The 22,058-nt window shown below is 35.3% G+C and overlaps 1 protein-coding gene across 5 annotated transcripts in view; it reads left to right on the top strand.

Moving 5' to 3' along the window:
- wdfy4 (WDFY family member 4) overlaps positions 1 to 22,058 on the top strand; it is a 235,119-nt gene that overhangs the window by 78,289 nt on the left and 134,772 nt on the right. For all 5 annotated transcript variants that reach the window (XM_039773975.1, XM_039773981.1, XM_039773989.1 and 2 more), the window contains 9 exons: positions 1,805 to 1,881; positions 2,445 to 2,663; positions 4,122 to 4,300; positions 4,969 to 5,200; positions 11,928 to 12,076; positions 12,220 to 12,331; positions 17,161 to 17,351; positions 18,111 to 18,263; positions 19,075 to 19,148. In XM_039773975.1, the coding sequence (XP_039629909.1) occupies positions 1,805 to 1,881; positions 2,445 to 2,663; positions 4,122 to 4,300; positions 4,969 to 5,200; positions 11,928 to 12,076; positions 12,220 to 12,331; positions 17,161 to 17,351; positions 18,111 to 18,263; positions 19,075 to 19,148 (1,386 nt within the window). The remainder of the gene's footprint in view (positions 1 to 1,804; positions 1,882 to 2,444; positions 2,664 to 4,121; positions 4,301 to 4,968; positions 5,201 to 11,927; positions 12,077 to 12,219; positions 12,332 to 17,160; positions 17,352 to 18,110; positions 18,264 to 19,074; positions 19,149 to 22,058) is intronic.

The raw sequence follows: 22,058 nt of genomic DNA, 5'->3' as shown, positions 1-22,058 counted from the left end.
AGCAAAGGAAAGAAGTTCCAACCCGTTGGGACCTGTGGCCACCGTCAGGGGGCACCTCAAACCTCGTAGAACCCGAGAAACATTTACTTCCGCCACACCCGACAAGATGGAAGAAGAGCCTTCCAGGGACGCCCGGAGTGCTTCTGGTGCAAAGGGCAGCACTTCCGCCACACCAGGAAGTGCTGCCAGAAGGACGTCATCAGCCACCTGGAGCACATCCGGGCGGGAATAAAAGGGGCCTCCTTCCTACATTTGGGGAGCTTGAGTCGGGTGCAGGTGCAGGACAAAGCTCCCATAAGGAGAGGAAAGGCGGCCACGGACTGAGAGAGAAGTCTAAATAGAGGTGCTGGGAGCATTGTGTACTGTGTTTGGGACTGTGTTTTGTGGATTAATAAACGTGTGACTTTTATAAAGATGTGGTTTCCGACTGGTGGTGTCTGGGTAAGTCTCACACAGGATATTACAAAGGGCCTTCTTCAGGGAGCAACTAATAAGTTACAACCTACACTTGTTCCGGAGAAATTAAAAATATACTAAGCCTTGCAAGTTGAAGCATACAATTTGCACAGGCGTCCTAGCTTCTGTTGATGACTTAACAACCTTCTGTCTATTTAAAAACCTTCTATCTTGAAGCAGAGCTGGAACAGATCCTCTGCAATACTACTTCGACAATATTCCAGTGATAATGGCAAAGGAAACGACAATTGACAAATGAAATGAGACAGGGCATTATTATCCTTAGAAGTCTAGGCCTTTCATTTAGAAAAACTGCAAAAATAATTAAAGTGTCAGTGAATAATGTAACTGAAAACTGGAAGAAACTCTGAAGAGACCTGGCAGACCAAAAAGCACAACCCAATCAGAAGAAAAGTTTATAAGTTTACAAGTTTACAGCTTGTGTGATAGGTGCCTCACAGCACAACCGCTTCAAGCACAGCTCAACAGTGGTAAAAAAAAAAAAACACAACTTAGTTTCTAATGTGAAGAGGAGACTTTGTGCTGTAGGTTTGACAGGGAAAGTGGTAGTAAAGCAATTCCTTATAGGACAAGATAGGGCCTTGAAACACCAGCTGTGGACTACTGCAGACTGGAAGAAAGTCTTACCGACTATGGATTCAAAATTTGAAGTCCTCAGTTCATCATTCAGGGTGTTTGTACACCGTCAATTTGGTGAAAGGATGGTTCCTCAGTGTGTGACATCAACTGTCAAACATGGAGGAGGAAGTGTGATGAGTTTGCCAACCAGGATTAGCTGGCATCCTGGCCAGGATTAGTGCGATGGTAACAGTGGGATTAAACTCCAAAAATCAGACATTTTCATTCCCCATTTGCTAGACTTGGATTGGAAACAATAAATTGACCCTGTAAATGTAAGTGTACATTTTTGGGTAAATATCCAATGCCATGGGAAAATGTTCTGGCTACTGTCCCTCTAAACATAAGTAAGCACATTTCAAAAAGCATTGTACTCAAATTTCAAGAACAATTTTGGTTTTCAGGGCGTATTCTTCAAACACAAACAGATATAACTGTAAAATAACATTCATTTCTGCCCTTGCATCACAGATTCAAATTAGTTATTTTGTCTGGTTTAATGATAATGCTGAGTGAATCATTTTTATTTTATGCAATACTGTAAGTTATTAAAGCTTATATTAGATTATCTTTGATCTTTGTCAGAATATTATTATATTCCATGTTTTGAGATAAAAAAATAATGCAAATAAACCACAGTTAATTTATAGATATCCAGTATTAGAAAAGAACTTGAATCTGACCATTGCTTTATTTTTGCTTCCTTCAGATGTCTCTTTCTTCCTTCTCTTGCTACAGTTAAGGGTGTCAACTCTGATTCAGTGGCAACAGGAGGACATGGCATTGGTAAGTGCAAAGTGAAATGCAAGGGTTTGTAATGTAAATAATATACTTTTTGACTATCAGCAGCATGTATACTGTATCAGTCTTGCTATATTCAAATTTGATGAAAAAAGAAAAAGAACTTTATATTAAAAGAACTACATTAAAACTGATACAAAAATATGATTATGTATTGTGTACAGGAGTGTTAAAGCATTGACTGATACCTTAAATTGTGTATTGTTCCAAAGCTGATTTCTAGTTAGCAAAAAAGTATGCTTAGCAACTATTCTCTTTAATAAGCCTTGTTCCTCTTATATAGTTATCAGTTCCTTTTTTTGGGCTGTATCCTTTATTCTAAAAATGTTTTATTTATAATAGAAAATAGTAAGTAAGGGTTGTAGTGTAATGTTTTACTGTTTTAACCCCATTTAATTAAATTAATATACTGTATACTAGTTAACCTGATTTCATGTAATTATTACTCATTCTTACAATTATTTGGGAATAAATGTGTTTTTGATTAATAAACTGACCTTTGCATGAAAATTGCAGTACAATTACAATTTCAGAACTTCTTTTTTCAGACTGCCGGGCCTTTCCTCCAGCTACAGGCTTGTCTTTCTCCATTTGGTTCATGGTCGGCAAGTTCAGTTCCATTTCTGATGCCCATCCTGTTCGCTTGTTCACAGTCATCCGGCATATGTCTAGAATGTCTTTCCACTATGTTTGCCTTTCTGTCAGCATCTCAGCTCCAGATAATATCTTGGTCATTTCAACAGAGGAAGAAATATTTCAGTATCTAGGTAATGCCAATTTGCATTAAAATACAAAACATTAGTGAACTGTAAAATAGTCGTGAAAGATGTTTTGTATATAATGACACAAAATTGACATGATAATGGAATAATACTTAGAATCATTCTGTAACCATTTCTATAATTAATAATTTTAAAAGTATTTAGAATTTATAATAAATCAAAATAATTGTATACTTAATATGAAAAGTTGGATAAAAGGGAATTTGCTGTTAAAGTTCACTGTTATTAGTTAAACACGTGAACACTGGTCTTCAATTCAACTCTTTGTTTAATTTTTATTTAATAAGCTAAATTATTTTTATTTTATAGAAATTAGTCTGGTAAAGCACACATTTTCGTCAACTTCCAAAGCCCATAACATCAGTTAACCAGTCAAACAAAGAAAACAAATATCTGACCAGGGGATCCCACAAGTTATATAATAAACCAAAAGTAGACCTAACTGAACAGAACTAAACTTGATATAAACATATGACAACTGCAAATAATGGAGGTGGTTTGGTTTTTCCTGAGGGACACATTCTGGTGAATAAATGATTCCTTCTACAGTATTTCATAAAAAGGCAGAGAATTTCAAAACATATACAATATTAAGTATAATACATAACATTCCTGAGCAACTTTAACTTGAATCATTTTTTAGAAAACAAATTCATAGTGCCTTAGAGCTCATTTTCTGTCCTGACTGTAAATGGTTAGACACATCAAATTATGATTGCTAGATCTTGTAATTGTCCACAAATTCATTTTGGAACCGTTTCTCTAATTAGAACTTGTATGGTTGCTTCTAATAAAATTAAAAAATTGTTTTCTAAAAACAAGTAGTTGAAATCAGTAGTGTTCTAGCTTTACAGAATTTTAAGAAGAGTTCCAGGTTTGATTGCAATAATCTAAAAATAATCTCTTGATTATATTCTACAAACATTATGCCAAAGACCTTTCAGTGTGACATGATATGTGCACTTCTAGTCATCAGTATACTGTAGCATTCTCTCCTTCCCTTTTCACTACTTTATATTTTCAGTACATTATCTCCAAATATATATTTAACTTAAGGTTTTGGATATAAGACTTCACTGATTATATAAAATTTATATTTGTGCTGTTGTTTGTAATTTATGTCTTATTTTGGAAAGAAAAAAAAGCAATGCAAATATATAAAACAGTGACATTGGTAAAAATTAAGATAACAACCTGTAATCAATTTAAAAACAAATTTCGGTTTACTTGTAGACATAGTATGCTTTTTATTGTACGTTTTGATAATAATATCCTAAAACCTGCTCTGTTTAGAATTCCTAGAAGATGTCATTAGTCCGGAACATGTGCCATTGTAGCAAAATCATTACAATATCAGACATGTGAATTACTGAAGTTTGAGGGGAATATTGTACAGGCTATATTTATAAGCAGCTGTATCTTGTTCATTTTAATCTCTTGCAGATATGATGGAGCCAGACACCAGCCATTCAAGCTCAACACCAAGTTGTATTCGTTTAATGTGTTCCAAACTGTTAACTCCTGACCAGTGGCATCACCTCACTATAGTTATTGCAAAGGATGTAAAAAGAACTTGTAAATTAACTGCTTATTTAAACGGAAACATTTTAGGAGAATCTAAGGTAATTTTCTGTAAATTAAGATTTATTTCTAGAGACTAAGTCAAGAAACAAGTATTTCTAAAGCAGCTTCAAAAGAATACTTTTCTTTTGGCATCTACCACTATATCCCTTATATACAAATGAAATTTTGCTAGGGACTAAACTTTGCTAGGTACAACCCATCTACAACTCTTATAATACTGCTTTTAAGGGGAAATCCTTATTTGTATGCTTGTGTTATTGTTAAGTAGTTTTAAAATTAACAATATGCTGGGAAATAAAAGAAGAACTTAATAAAAGCCACAGAAAATGTTTTTGTTTCATGTATAGTAAGTTTATGGTGCATAGTGAAGAAATAAAACTGTTCAAATTGTCTTTTATTTGATTTTAGGCATTTATAACAACAACAGTAAACCAAACAACAAATGTTTTATAATTCTAGTATTTCTAACAAGTAATAACTTATGTTCTCTAACTTTGTAAAAATTGTGCAATGTGCTATAATTTTTCCTTAAGCATCCTAACCACCCAGCATAGTCACATATACACAACCCATCTACATAGACTGCATAAGCAACTTTCCAGCTTTAATAGATTTTTGATAAATCATACATTAATAGTTCTGCCATTATTTTTTATATTGAATTAATTCCATTTCTGCAAACATTCACTACTTATTTATTTGACAGATGCAGTATATCCAGCCTTTTCCTGGGCAAAGTGTTTCTATGGATCCAACTTCTGTAACTGATGTGCATGGAATCATAGGTACTCCACTGATATGGAGGAAAGTTTCATCCTTGTCGTGGCGTCTTGGCCCAGCATACCTGTTTGATGAAGCAATTTCTCAAGAAACCGTCAAAGCTATAGACAAGCTGGGTCCTAACTATATTGGCAATTTTCAGGCAGTTATTTATTCAGGTGTGTAATGTATATATGGAGAGATTTTTGAGAAATAAAAGAAAAATAAAGACATAGTCAAATGTAATTACAAATTACTTGCCATATACAGTACAGTATATGCTTAAGGACAATGGGACAGTAACTAGTGCTGCTGACCATCTGCTTTAGAGATCTGAGTTCAAATGCTGACCGTATAACTTTCTTTTTGGGATTTGTCAGCTTTTGTCTATATTTGAATGGGTTTTATTTAGGCACTTCAGTTTGTTCAAAATCCTAAAATTGTGCATTCCTGGTTAAGTGATGATTCTAAATTGACCAAATGTCAGCAAGTTATTCAGAGTGAGTGCATGTGACTAACTGAAATGCCATCTAGGTTTCTGTCTTTTGCCTAATGCTGCCATGAAAGACTCTAATTACCTGTGACTCGGTAATAAATAAAGTAGGTTAAGGATATAAATGGATGGGTAGATGGATGAACATATTTATTGTCAGTCATAATACTAATGGGTAAGTAATATTATTTTCGTAGAATGATATTTAGTATATAATGTGAGAGACAATAACTAATAAAGAAAACTGGGATTCTGAGGCTAGATATTATCATTAAATTACAGTGGGATGCAAAAGTTTGGGCAACCTTGTTAATAGTCATTATTTTCCTGTATAAATCGTTGGTTGTTACGATAAAAAATGTCAGTTAAATATATCATATATGAGACACACACAGTGATATTTGAGAAGTGAAATGAAATTTATTGGATTTACAGAAAGTGTGCAATAATTGTTCAAACAAAATCAGGCAGGTGCATAAATTTGGGCACCGTTGTCATTTTATTGATTCCAAAACTTGTATGTAATGGTTCCCCTAAAACAGAACTGCTATTAGTAAAACTGAGTTAACAGAACAGTTTTATAGTAGACTAGCTGTCCCCCGTGGCTCTGCCCATTTAGTAGTGAAACAGGACAGTGAGGAGGGCCCTGCTCGGCTCCCCACTCCTGATGTCACTTTTCCCCCTCCCCTCGGCCTGCAGCCTCTGTCTTGGATTAGCGCGAATGTATCACTCCTGCAAGTGAACTATGATTAGTAGCGCAATGAGAGACGTAAGTGAGGTAGCGCCCCTAACTTAGCCCACTGCGTGTCTCTCAGATTTGCACAAATAAATTGGTACCACAAGCGAACAATGATACATAGTGCAAAGAGAGAAGTCACAAAATCAAACCGGAATGTTCCAGCAAATTCTAAGATTCTAGAAATCTAAATTCATTAAGTAGTTCTCTTGTGAAAAGTGGACAGACATACAGACAGACAGACATTGGATTTTATATGTATAGAGATAATATAAGATGTGTGCACTAAATCTTAATGAACACTGAAATGTTCTTAAGTTAAAATAAACATATTTAAAAATATGTGAAAATACCAACTATAAACTTGACATTAATATTTTAATGAAACATTCAAATAAACGTATTAATAGCTGATTGTTTGAATATCCTTAACTAGATTCAGTAAATGGTGCAAGCTGAACTGTTATGCAGAAAAACAAAAGACTGCCAGCAATTTAAGGTGGACATTGTCACTGTAGCTCTGCTGATAGGAAGTTAAAATTTTTATTTTGTGAATTATGTTTAAATATCTCTTGCTCTGATGTTTTCACATTAGTGTAATATACCTGCATTTTCTAATGGTTTAGAAAATAACTATTGTAATCCAAGCTTATTAGTACATCATATTATTCCTAATGCAAATTAATTTCTTAACAAATACCAATGGTACACAAAATTAATTTTAGACAATTTCTTGCTGTGTATAATATCACATTTCTTGTAGTTTAATGTGACCAATGTGCCTAAAAACTAAGAATATTTGTAGTGTAGGTGGAGAAAACATATTTGCTCAGCATTCCTAATATTTCCTATATGCATAATACAGTGCATATGACTGAAAGTATAAAATGTGTGTTCCATACAGGGTGAAGAAACATCATACTATAAACATTCAAATTAAAGACATATACATATATCTGACCCTCGACTTTAACAAGGGCCCCAGTCCCTGATCTAGCCACACAGCCCCACAACATAATGGAACCTCCACCAAATATGACAGTAGATAGCAGGTGTTTTTCTTGGAATACGGTGTTCTTTTTCCGTCATGCAAAACTCACGTTTTGTCTCATCAGTCCAAAGCACTTTGTTCCAAAATGAATCTGGCTTGTCTAAATGAGCATTTGCATACAACAAGCGACTCTGTTTATGGCGTGAGTGCAGAAGGTGCTTCTTTCTCATCACCCTGCCATACAGATGTTCTTTGTGCAAATTGCAATGAATTGTAGAACGAGGTACAGATACACCATCTGCAGCAAGATGTTCTTGCAGGACTTTGGAGGTGATCTGTGGGTTGTCTGTAACCATTCTCACAATCCTGCGCATATGCCGCTCCTTTATTTTTCTTGGCCTGCCAGACCTGGATTTAACAGCAACTGTGCCTGTGGCCTGCGATTTCCTGATTACATTCCTTACAGTTGAAACTGACAGTTTAAACCTCTGAGATAGCTTTTTGTAGCCTTCCCCTAAACCATGATACTGAACAATCTTTGTTTTCAGATCTTTTGAGAGTTGCTTTGAGGATCCCATGCTGTCACTCTTCAGAGGAGAGTCAAAAGGAAGCACAACTTGCAATTGACCACCTTAAATACCTTTTCTCATGATTGGACTCACCTGTCTATGAAGTTCAAGGTTTAACGAGCTAATCCAACCAATTTGGTGTTGCAAGTAATCAGTATTGTGCAGTTACATGCATTCAAATCAGCAAAATTACAAGTGGACCTACATTTGTGCACAGCCAGTTCTTCACATTTAGTTTAATTTCATACAACTAAATACTGCTTTACTAAAAATCTTTGTTCGGAAAACACCCCAGTACTCAGATGTTTTCTAGGAAATGAAAGACACTGTTATCTTTTTTTGTTGAAAGTAGAGTCAATTATTATGCAGGCTCACAGGGGTTTTTCATATGACTGTATGTATAAACATATATATGTATATATATATGGTGAGTCAAAATTATGTAAACACTAATGGTACTTCTATGTATATACTGTACTTGTATACAATTTTTGTGGACAATTTATGTGTCACATATGGTACATGTGTTGAACATAATGGTGAACAGGTTGAGACATTCCTGTAAATCATCTTGCACACATGAAGTATGTTTTGTGAATAAATTGTTTCTGCCATTCAAATGTTAAAAGTTTTGACTCACCCTATATATATATATATATATATATATATATATATATAGTAACAAGGGGCTATATGGCCGCTGACCCGACACTGACTGACACCATGAGGCACACGTAATGTAAATAAACTTTTTATTTTTCTTCACCTGTGGGGTACGTCTTCCCCGTGACCCCCACAGGCACAACACAGTCCCAAGTACAGCAAACAAAACACCAACACACACAGTCCTCCTTTGCACCACCACTCCCATGTCTCGGCTGCACTTCTGGGTGTGGTGAATATGCTGCCCATACAGGCTTAGGAGTCCCAGCTGCAGCACCATCTGGCAGTGCCTGCAAGACACAACAGGGCTGCACCCAACTCCAATTCCGATGGAGCCCTGCGGGAAACCAAGGCACCGCTCCAGCCCAGGGGGGCGGCCATCTAGCATCCAGGGGGATGTATTGCACAGTCTATGACTGCTCCCCCTAAACATATAATGAAGGCGTCCCGGCCAGGCATGGAACCTGGCCGTCCGCCACAATGTATATATATATTAATTTGATCCATTATTCTGCTAATAAGTCAACTTTAATTAATAAGTAAGTCTACTAGTAAGAATAAGTAAGGTCCGATGGCCAGGGTGGACAGAAAAAACAAAAAAAAACTCCAGACGGCTGGAGAAAAAAAAATAAAATCTGCAGGGATTCCAGACCAAGAGACCACCCAGTCCCCTCTGGGCTTATACATAATGTGTATCCACACATTTCCATTTTCAGTTATCATATCTGAAAATTTCAATTTATAGTGTCTTCAGATTTCCTTCAGATTGGCAAAAGTAGTTAAAATTGCCTATGAATTGGTAATTTTGTATTTTTTTTTTTTAGCAACCATTTCGCATTAACAGCATTTAGGCCTATGAGCTATACTCTTTATTTTTGTCTGTCTGTTAGTAAAATGTTAGTAGTTAGTTAGTAGTGATAAAATAATTATTGCTTAGTGATACTGATGGTTTGTTCTGATCACATTTTGCCTTTCAAGTTTTTATGGAATAACCTCTTTATGGGAAAATTATTAGTCTACTGTATAGTATGTCCAACATTTCTACAGCATGCACATCTTGCAATCTACACTCTTTAAGTGCATTTGTAGATAATAATATGAGTATGAAAGGCCTTGTGTATTTATAATGATTGTATGCTAGTAACAAAAATATTGATTATGGTATTTTGCAAATAGTTTATTTCAGCATTCTCAGCCTTTTCACATAATGATCAATTTCATTGAGAAAAATCTGATAAATTGCAAATGGTTTTAAGTGGTAGTGTTTGGCTGGAATCTCTTCACAGCATAGATTAAACTCATGCTATCATAATAGTATATTTTACAACTAGACTGAATAGTATGGTTTTACAATTAGACTGAGAAAGATGTTATCTTTATAAGTGATTCAAGTAAAAGTCAATTTAACTGAAAAATCCCTTTCTCAAAGATAATGTTTCTTTTTTAACATTTTAAACGACACACAGTTGGTGAGAATATTTAAATGATAGCCATGATCATTCATCCTTTTACTGAATATGCTATGTCATGTTTGTTTAACTCCAATCCTAGAGGGCCGCAATGGCTGCTATTCTTTCTTCTTACCACTATCCTAATTAGTGACTAATTTCTGCTTCTACTTGGCTTCTTTTTCCTTTATTTTATTCAACTTGCTTTTTGAGACTCAGACTCCATAATTGTTTCTTAGTTCATTAAATAGCAGCCATATGTGCTGCAAAGCAAGCCAACAAATGATCAGCTGCTGTAAGTAGGGGCATCACGCTCTAGTCACTTTCTCTTAAATCCATTTCTTCTATAGATGCCGAATCTGCTTGTTAACTTAACCTGTTATTTAACTCCTTGATTTGCTGGTGCTCTCGTTCTGCCACAGCAGACATTGCCAAAGCTGTTGATTTTCTTTTTTTTTGGAGGGCAACGTTAATATGTGTTTGTGGACCAGAGTAGAATAAGTACTTCTCAGACTTTTAACTTTTTATTTTACAGTACGTTTTGATTATCAAAGATTAGCTGGAAATCTGTTGTCATCCACGCAGGTGGCCCAGTGGTAGCGCTGCTGCTTTGCAGTAAGGAGATTGTGGGTTTGCTTCCTGGGTCCTCCCTGCATGGAGAGCGCTTTTACTAATGAGAAAAGCGCTATATAAATGTAAAGAATTATTAACTTTGCATCTCATTATTGCTTGATTGCTAATTAAGGAAAGAAAAACAATTAAGTGGTCTGAATCTTAAAAAAGCGAATCAATTCAAATTGAGGCAAAAGAAGTCAATTAGCAGCAAAAATCAGCCATTAGTTAAGAAGTGAGTGCTTTAAGGATTGAGAAAGCACTATTTGAATATAAAAAGGTATTATTATTAAAGTGGTTGGAGTGAACCACTGTGGCCCTCTAGGATTTGATTTAGACACGCTTTTTCTATGTCTCAGGAATGAATTGTGCATTTAATTGTGAAGATACAAATACATCTCTACATGCTTACGTATTTGTACCTGTGTATATGTTTATACACAGTGCCAATTGTAATAGGAACAGTATGTTAAAATAATTATGTTTGACTCCTTTAGCCTTGTGCAGAAATCTGTTTGTCTTATTTTAATTTCTTTTTTTTCTTTGTAATATATTGAACAACTCTGTCAGGGAAGATGACTTTCTGAAAGTGGACTGAATGTGACTTAACACTGAATTATTCATGTTTACATAAGCTACCTAGCCAGTAGTTTCTTGGTAAAATCAAAAATAAAATCTGTCCATGATTAGATTTCAATGAGAAAACAATTACAATACATGCTAAAAACGTAGCTGAATGTCAACTGTAGTGATTTAAAGTGTAACACTAGGTATTTCCAGGTTAAATGTGCTCAATGCAACAACTTTGTGCTGTTTTTTGTAAGTAAACTGGTCCGTTGAGGATGACCTCTAGTTTGTAGATCAGGAATTCTTACAGTATATAAATGTTGTACGTATAAGCACCTGTCCTCATTGTAAAGGTGCTGGTTAGAATTACAGATTAGTTAATATGGCACTATATGTCCAGTTTTGATACTATTTAAATAAAACAAAGAGCCGAATGGAATTTCTCAGTCTTGTTTTATGGAAACATTGGTTTCAAAGATTAAATATGACAGTTGAGTATGAGTAAATATGTTGGTAATCATCACAAAAGACAAAAGCTGTGTTTCACTTCTCTTTTAAATGCTGCTTAGTTTAAACTTAAGAATCATATACAAAGATTGTTAATTACAGAATAGCTGAAGTGACACACTTACTTTTGAAAGCATTTACATAGCTGTTTCTGTTTATTCTGAGAAGTACAAATAATGGCTTTTTAAGTTTCTCACAGCTTGTAATGATTGTGGCAAGAAGTGTAACATTTTGTTATTGGTTATATTCATTTTGTTTTTGGCAGATAGGTCATTTCTTTGAACAGTTATTAAAAATCTCAATAAAACCTCTTTTTTTAGAGAATGGTAATATCGAATCATCCCCATGCAGACTGATAATGGAAGAAAAGATTTCTTTTGGGTTGCATGCAGCATCATCCACTGTCACAAATGTAACGTCAATCAAAAACTCCTTCAATGAAGTTGACAGTCGACTAATAGCACAAGAGGTACAATATTACACATGTGGAAACAGTGAATATCACGATTATATGCAGTACATACTGTAAATATCACAGACTGTTGAATTCTGAAAGATGTATTTATTAAAATGTATAAATATATGTTTAAAACTTAATTTTAATTTTTGTAGCTTGGAATTTCTTCTCGAGACAATGCAACACCAGTTTATCTTGCTAAGAATCTTGCTCTCCATCTCTCTGGAACATCACGCACAATTGGAGCTGCACTTGTAGGAGATTTTGGTAAAAAAATAAATTATAATTGAGTTGCTGAAATTAGCAAATCCAACTGTTTAAATGTAATTATAAGTTAACTTGCAGCTCCTCTTCTTCTAAAATAAATGGTAAATGATTAAGCAAGTAATTAAGAAGAACTTTTAGACTCCTCTTTTTCTATGTGTGCATCATTTGGTATTAAATATTGCTGCAACATATGCAAATAGAGCAGTAATTGATTTATTTTATTAAATAAGTATTCTGCTGGGCGGCACGGCGGCGCAGTGGATAAAGCTGCTGCCTCGCAGTAAGGAGACATGGGTTTGCTTCCTGGGTCCTCCCTGTGTGGAGTTTGCATGTTCTCCCCATGTCTGTGTGGGTTTCCTCCGGGTGCTCCGGTTTCCTCCCACAGTACAAAGACATGCAGGTTAGGTGCATTGGCGATTCTAAATTGTCCCTAATGTGTGCTTGCTGTGTGTGTGTGTCCCTGTGGTGGGCTGGCGTCCTGCCTGGGGTTTATTTCCTGCCTTGTGCCCTGTGTTGGCTGGGATTGGCTCCAGCAGACCCCTGTGACCCTGTAGTTTGGATATAACGGGTTGGATAATGGATAGATGAAAAAAGATATGCACTTATCATTTTATTTAAGACAGTAAGCATAGTTTTTAATTTAGTATAATTGTAAAACACTTTAATAAAAGGTATGCAACCACCTTAAATCTATTTAACCAAAGATAAGATCTGTAATAGTGGTTAAAAATAATGGATCCACAAGGCATATTCATAAACCAATCAGGTAAAGGCAGTGGGGCTTAAATTTAATTAGCTTATGTAGCTGCCATAATCAACAGTAATTTATTTTTACCTAAGCAAGGTACTCTCTAAAAATACTGTCCTTGAAACACATCTAAATGTCAGATTATATTAGAATATTCCTGGAGATGGAGATAACTTATAACTTCATTATCTGGTGTCCAAATATTGCCTTGGTATGGAATACTACAATAATCATAATAATGTTGCTATTAGATTTCAAGAGCATTTAAATTATTTTATTATTTCAATGTTCTTTTTTGTAATTTTTCATACCTTAACTTTATTTTCAGTCAGTATAACTATAAAGTTGGACAGCACGGTGGCACAGTGGTAGCGCTGCTGCCTCGCAGTTAGGCGACCCGGGTTCGCTTCCCGGGTCCTCCCTACATAGAGTTTCATGTTCTCCCCGTGTCTGCGTGGGTTTCCTCCAGGCGCTCCGGTTTCTTCCCACGGTCCAAAGACATGCAGGTTAGGTGGATTGGCAATTCTAAATTGGCCCTAGTGTGTGCTTAATGTGTGGGTGGGTTTGTGTGTGTCCTGCTGTGGGTTGGCACCCTGCCCAGGACTGGTTCCTGCCTTGTGCCCTGTGTTGGCTGGGATTGGCTCCAGCAGACCCTCGTGACCCTGTGTTCGGATTCAGTGGGTTTGAAAATGGATGGATGGATGGATGGATAACTATAAAGTTGTTTACTTCAATACAAGTGTACTGTTCTTAGAACAGTCCTCAGAACAGATTAACCATTTAAAATTAATATATTAGTTCTTCTTCACAATTTAAAAATGATTTTTATTATTCAAAGTAATGAAATTTAAAGACCTGTATTATAAAACACTTGGAAATTGGAAGTTGTTCTGGTTGTAGTAAACCAAATGCACAGTATGTTGCAATACACATGCTTTAATGAAATATTACCTGTAGAGGGCAGCAAAGAACACGAAGATAACAAATGAGAATTGCATTTTACTTGTCATCAATATTGATTTTCTGGTGTCATTGTCAGCATCTCAGCGTATATTCCTTCAGTCTTTGAAGATGAGTCTTATCTAACTTTTGCCTGCATATTAAAGAAAGGTGCCTGTGTGTTATATAGGAACATGTTGAAAGGAATAAGCAGAGGGAAGTCAAAAGTTTGTTTTGGAACTGGCCCTTTAGTAAGACACTCAACAGTCCAAACCAGAAGGCCTTAATCCTGTTGACTTAAAATAAACTACTTTCAAGCAATGATGCTATGAATTTAAAGAAGCGTTACTTTAAGCCAAAAATCTTTTGGTACTTTGAATTCAGGATTAGTTGTATCATTTGTATCAGGCTTCCTGTGAGCCTTGTGAAAATAGAGTATATTGTTCTACATGAGTTATCAGGCATTATTAGGTGTATTGGGAAATTAGAATTTATTTTTCCTCAACCTCTTTTTCTCACCATCTAGAGTCTGGTTAACAATTGACTCTTTTAATGTCTCATAGATCCAATGAATCCTTGTAACAAACAAATGTTAAAAATTACTCTAACCAGTTCTCCTCCAGAACTGTAGGTCCAATTTATATGAAACTTAAATGACTTCTTTTATTTAATATTTTTTACAAAACTGCTTTGTATCTCTACAAAGAAAATAATGTCTCTACTGCACCTGATCTTGTAACAGATTATGGTCCAATTGTGTACAAATTGTAGTTACTTTGCAACTCGCCCATAGCAGATGTTGCAGTTGACAAGAGCTTTCTGGGCAAGTCCTCTTGGACAGATTTTATGTGGAGTGTTGCAGATATCAGAAAGTGTTTTTGTAAGGAGTATTACGGAAGAGTGATATTACTACCACTAAAGCTGTTGCAGACATTGCTACACTAATGTTAAGACTGATGACAAAATTTCCTGATCTTACACTAAACTACACTAAAGTTGAAGAACATTGCTAAATCAAAACCAGAAGCTAGAAGTAAAATTGTGTACTGCTTGAGCACAGATCTGTTTCAAAGTTCTCCCTTTTCATTAACAAATGTTCAGCACTACTTAAACTATATGGTATATGTAAAGTGCACCTACACAGTCACATAGCGTCATAGTGATTGCAAATACTAAAATGGCAGCACCCAAAAATTATAGTGATGTCATCATCATAAGTTAAATTACTAGCAACCACATAAAAACAGAAACAAAATACAATCTGTGCAATCCTAACAGCAAGATAAAAATGTGATGTGAAATTTATCATTTCCGAAAAATTAGCATTACTATTTTTGTATTTTTAGGTTCTCTAAAATAGTAAAAAGCAGATTTTAAAAAATTAACTTGCAAGCCAGGTTAAGCTTTTTATGTATGATACTGAAAGGACCCTATTTGAAGTCTGCTCACACTGTAATTTCTGAAAATGGTTTGATATTAGCTGTAGATTTAATGTTTTTTAAATATCTGACCACACTTATTTTTGTATGTCTTATGGAGCATCTTCTAATTTAAAATGAGCAGATGATTTCAGGTCTAAGATAAAAAAAAATCCTCCTCTTGACCCTGCAAAATGTTGCTAAAAATAATATCAATATAAATAATATCCTATAATTATAGCGTCAGCTTTTCTTTCAAAGGAGTTACTATTAATTTTGACCTTTCATTACCCTATAGTGGAAAACTTTGCTTTAAGATAGGAATACTGTGGCCTAGCATTTGGAACTAAGGAATCAAGAACTATTTTCTTTCTTTGTTTATTAACACATATTGCATTTCTTGTGTCTGAAATCTGTAACTATGTGCCATTAACAGTGGAAGGACTGAGCCGTAGTGATTCTTTCCTGTTCTGTAGTTGATTACATTTAACTTGAATAAGATAGTGGCAATAAAAAATGCGAGTGCATTCTTGAGACAAAAAATAAAATCTGTGTATGAACAGCGAAAAACAAACCATTTCCATAAATAGTATAGGCACATTTACATGTTTATACTGTACTAGTTATGTAAGCCTGTGCTGTAAAAAGCCTGGGCTCCTAGAAACTATTGAAATTGTCAGAAAAAAATTTGAAATGCAGAGTCGGTGGTTTATTTTTGCGGATGTGCTCGCCCCCCTTGTCCATCAGCGGCTAAGCGAGTTTCTCTCTCCTCGGAGGTTTCATTTTGCCGATGTGCTCACCTTGCTTGTGTATTAGCGGCTAAGCGAGTTTGTCTTTCGCCAGCGGTTTCACTTTGACGACAGAGTCGTTTTCTTTCAGCTTCATGCTGTAGCCTCGTACTTCTTTCTTCTTCCAACTTGTTAACTTGGGGTCATCTTGTCGCCTTGCACTTCCAGGCCAGACACACACACTTCCACGCGTAGATGTTTATATATAACATGTTCACACTATACTTAGATAATTTGCCTCATTATTCTTATTATTTTCATGGTATATTTGTCAAACACTCATTGTAAGGGACCTTACGGTGTCTTTAAATTGGTCCTCTGGACAAATGGGTAGTTTAATTTAGGCCATAGATTCAGTTACGAAGAGTGATTGAATACTCATGACGAATGTATTGTTCATCCAACTGGCAATGTAAATGTTAATAGAGATTACAAGATATTCGAGTTCTCTAATAATGATGGCCCCTCCTAAGAAGAATGTTTCAAAATGGACAGGTAATTTTGTTGTGAATGAAAGATATCTTCAGAACTGGGAAGCAGTTGGCATTGTTCTTTTTGCTGCCAACAGTCTGAAATTTGTCCTCTGCATGGTGGTGAAAGTGAGTCTACATGCATGTTGCAAAAAATGTTTTTATAGATATAGACTAGTATTATGATTTTGAACCTATATTATAGCTTTTACATTTATAGGTGTTTGTAATCTTTTTAGTAATGTTCTGGCATTAATGGTCATACTTTTTGATAAGAGGATTTCAAGACGTACTGAAGACGTCAACACTTAAAGACCTAAGCACCTATAAAAATAACTCAGTGAAATGAACTCTTTCTATGTTAATACTTAGCCACAGACGATGTATTGTTTGTTTTATTTTTGTACTGTTTCATGGAAAGTTCTGATTAACTTATATATATTTATCAACATATTTTATCTTTCAGGAGTGAGGAGTTTTGTCTCTCAGACGGCTGCCAACAGCTTTCTGTTTGTAGGTGGGCCAGCAGTGATTTTAGGTTTTGTTGCAATAGCATCTGACGATAGCTCCATGTATACGGCTATGAAAATTTTGTTGTCTGTCATTACCACTAGCCCCGCATTTGAGAGGGAAATGAGTCGAATTCAAGGATATAAGGTATAGTTTCTAGTGAAAGTAATAATTATCTTTTTGCTTCAGTTTAAATTTCCATACGTAGCATAAATAAATAAATAAAAAATTTGAAAGAGAAGGAGATTCTTCTCAGTATACAGTAACTCATTGTTTTTACTTAAATATTGTAATAATAAAACATTATCATCTAATATATAAAGTTGAAGGCGTGCTTGAGTGTGTATGTATTTGTCCAGTATGCAAACCCACATTGTTGAACTTTTGGGCCAAATTTTGTGCATATTCCCCATTTCTATAAGTGAAGATCACAAGCAATGTTTTGTTTCAAAATTTTGTCTGTGCCCCACCCTGGACAAGCCCAGGTACCCTACTTGTGTTTGTCTGGCATGAAAATCCATTCCATTGAACCTATCTTCACCAGATGTTCCCATTTGCACACAGGAACACCATAGGCCATTGTTCATTCAAAAATATAGTTTGTACTTCCTTGCCATGCAGCGCCAGGTACCCCTGCTAGAACTAAATAAATATAATGCTGATAATGAGTTTGTGCATGTGTGTGAACGTGCTGAACAGCAGATAGGACTGGTAATGAATGTTCAGAAATTTTACAACAGCTAGGTGGAGACTGACAATTGTTTTCATTTCTTAAAATAATAAAAATGGATGGATGAATACTAACAATCAAACAATGCGTACTTTTTTTTTTAGAAATGTACAGTGTCACTGTATGAATATTGCCAGTTTATTATGAATAATTCTTGTTATTTTTTCATTTTCAAGATTTTAGCATTTCTCCTGAAATTTAAGTCTCCCTTATTAAGCAACAGAATTTTTCAGTTAATTCTTTCTGTTGCTGGTACCATGGAATTGGGCTGTGGATCAGTTGCAATTCAGAACTACAAAGCTTTTGAACACGTTCTCTGTGATTTTGAGGTATTTTATTATCTGATCAAATGTATTTACATACATTTTTTTATTTGCCAAATGTTTAATCAAACCATACAAAATGCAACACAATTGAGCAGAAAATTTAGGAAGAAAGTATTATGGCCTATTTTCTTGTAAGAACTAAACTTGAGTCCAAGCTAGAGCTAGTACTTCCTTGCAAAGTTTTCATGATCTTTGTTTGCTTCTCTGATTGGTTTGAGTGGCCCACTCAATGCCCGTATTGAGATTTTAAGGTCTCATTGCATCTGTTTGCTTAATTCTGATAATATACAGTAGTTTAATTCCAGAGTTTAAGCCAGAGATCTACAACTTTAGCAAAGGTTAGGGCTATCGATGCATTTTCCATTCAATATACACTCACCTCAGCCAATGTTACTTCTTGACTTACTGCTGAGTATGATCTGATAATAATATAATAGATAGATAGAGAGAGAGAGAGGAGCATACTGATAAAGAACAATATTAAATTAAAGAGTAATAACAATGAAGGTATAACAGACAGACAATAACTTTGCATAATGTTAAAAATTACACTGCGCCCCCCGGGTGGAATTGAAGAGTCACATAGTGTGGGGGAGGAACGATCTCCTATAATATAATACAGTATATAAATATAATATAATGAAAAACAGGATAAGATAATTAATATTTAAATTGCCACCAGTATACTGTTATTAAATTGGTATTAAATGTGTTTGAAGGCTTTTGTTATGCTTAGTTATTTAAATATACAGTACATCAAGAACATTTGTAGCATTTTTCCACATTGATCAACATATTCACTTCTTATTTAAAGATTTGGAAGACTGCACCAGATAACCTGGAATATGCTGTGTTGACTCACTTTGATGATCTTCTCAAATCTACAAGGTACTCTAGTATTGTTCAGCTGTGTAAATATGTATTCAGACAAACATTAAGATGCACAGTGTTGTAAATCTTGAATTTCTTTATTTCATTTCAGCCTGCTAGCATATTAATGATGTTCATGCCATTATTCATTTGAGACTGTAGTTTCAGTTATCATTTTAATTCAGCTATTTAATTTCTAGGTCCAAAATAGACAAGAATATCTATGCACTGTTTCTTTCCAAGGGCACTTTTTCATTTCCTAGGCCTGTGTTATACATTTCACTTTGTCTTTTTGTCGATTTTCAAATGTGCTTTTCTTTAATGTTATGCAATTTGGTTTATTAACTCTATCCAACTCCCACCATTGGCAAAAAAGGTAACTTCATTATGATGCATCCTTCCACATTGTGTTTTATAATGTTACATTGATGGAGATATGGCTTTAAGGCGCAGTGTTAGTGCAGGCGGCAGAATTCATCTCTACTCTTTGATCTGTTGAGGAGTCATAGAGAAGTCATAGATTAATAATCATCAATAAGCTTTTTAAATTTAGTAACTGTGACTTTTTAAAATACTTCTTTTTATGTATTTCATTATGTAGAATGTAACGCTGATTTACAGCATTATTATTTCATGTATAGGCTATCTGGGAAAAATCCAGCACTATAATACATAAATAAATTTGTGCATTGCTGTGAAATGATTGTTGCTGAACAGTTCTAACTTAAATAGAGAAACAAGATAATAATTTTACATACAGCATTGATATTTGTAATTCTTCTTTTTGTTTATGCAAACATTCTTCACAGTAATTCCCTTGTCAGCCATTTATTTCCCTGAGAGTTTTATGGTAAAGGCATTGTTGTTAACTCAAAACTTATTTATATTTAAATGTTCTACATCTATGCCCATGCCTGGGCGTAATTTTGCCCGGTGTCCTCAAAAGAACGGGAATGCAGGATGAACAAAGGCATGTGCCTGGCGTAAGATCGTAAATCGTGTATTGTATGTCAGTATGTTTGGGCGTCATGTTGTCTGGCATCCACAACAGGGCTGGTATATCTGATTAAGAATGGCAACAAGAAACATCAAGAAAGAAGGATGTAAGGGCTAGAATCTATGATGAAAAAACGCAACAAGACAGACAAAGAAAGAGGGATGTAAGCCATATCTAGTAAACAGGGCATGATAGGCTGATACAAAGATACATTTTGGGGCACAAACCCAGCCATCCCTGCTTAGTACAGAGGAATAGGATTAAACAAAAAATAGCACTTGATGGCATGTGAAAGAAGTGCAAATTACTGCTACCAAAATAATGTGGCTTATCACAATAAAGACTGCTTTGTCTGCTGTCAGGTAAGAGTGGAGCTCCTTTGCTCTGGTCACTTGGGTAAGAAGTAACATCACTTTCCAGGTGGTCATGCTTTTTTGGCCCAGGGACAGGAAGGGACTGAGTCATTTGCCCTCAATTGACAGTTTATACTCAGACTGGAAATAGGAATGCAACACTAGTTATTGAAGTGAACCTTTATTTAAAATAATAACACAGAAGAGTAAAAAATTGCTACAACACACATCTTGAAGTAGCAATCCAGGGCAAGCTAAAGTTTTACTATGGGGTTACAAGGTAAGGGGAGATGGCAGGCCAAGGTGGCACTTGCACAGCATTTATTTTTCGGGGAAGGTGTTTTGTGTGGCCTGGCATTGCCCTAATGAAGGGTCAGGTCAGGAGGTGAGATTAGAGGGTCTCAGAAAGTTCACCTTGCTCTAAGGCCAGAATCGTGGAGCTTGTTCCTTACTGTCCTATAACTGATGTGGGCATTGTGCCAGGAGGCAGTTTCAGTAACTGTGTGGGTGGCAGATCTAAAATAATCTCCTTGATGGGTCAGTCTGATGTGCTGGCCCTCCTCTGATGTGCGAATTGAGTGCTAACAGGTCTTGGACAGTCATCTGACCTGTTCATCTGCTGAAAATCTTGCTTACAGTTTGAACACAGTCCACACTGGCACATGACCTGCCTGCCTACAGTACACCAGTGGCCTTCTCTTTTGCTTCTGGAGAAATCTGAGGCATTAGGGAAAACATACAAAAATGACTAAGTGCGGCCTTTGTAATGCTGTGACCTAAGCTTTGAATTAAAGCCTTTTTTGAAAGTGATCTGGTCAGATACTGTGCCACTTGGATGTTTAGAAGGTTGCAGGGTGTCACTTCATAATCTGTATTGCTGGTCAGGGGGGTTTAACAAATTGACTGTTTATGAAAGTATGTTGTAGCTGCCTCATTCCAGAAAACTACAGTATGTATCTTTTCTTCCATCAGTACAGTATATATTTAAATACAGAACAAAATTCACAAAGATTTTCAAAAAAATATAAGAAAATCTATTGACTTTGTCAAATAAATATATTCTATTAACTCATCACCGTCTACATTTTCATATTAGCCATGGGTATCCTTTCACAATTTATTTGAATCTGCTGTATGTACAGGACAATCAGAATGTCATACCAGAATCAATGTCCCCAGTTTAATGCACAAAAACATCCTTCTGAGGGTAAAGGCAGAAGTTGTAATCTGAGGTGTTTCTCAGTGCATAATACTGTATATGTTACAGTATCTCAGAAAATACAGTACACAAGATATTATATTATAAATTAGTAATTTAGTGCATCCGTTTTCCATTTCCTTCCTTGTTAATATATTTCTGGCTAACAAAAAAGAAAGGGAAACTCAAGTTATCCTTTTGTCTATGGTGCAAATTCAGAAACTATAATAACTGCAAAACTGAATTTGTGGTAGTAGACCAGACTAATGAATAGAAAGCATAATATCTATAGCAGGTGAACCATTGACTAGTGTCTAGACTTCAAAATTTTGCTCTTGGAGAAATCAATACATTTGCATTAATGAAATGGCAGGCAAAGT

This window comes from Polypterus senegalus, chromosome 1, assembly GCF_016835505.1.
Source record: "Polypterus senegalus isolate Bchr_013 chromosome 1, ASM1683550v1, whole genome shotgun sequence".
Taxonomy (NCBI): Eukaryota; Metazoa; Chordata; class Cladistia; order Polypteriformes; family Polypteridae; genus Polypterus; species Polypterus senegalus.
This window is presented reverse-complemented; position numbering and strand designations above follow the sequence as displayed.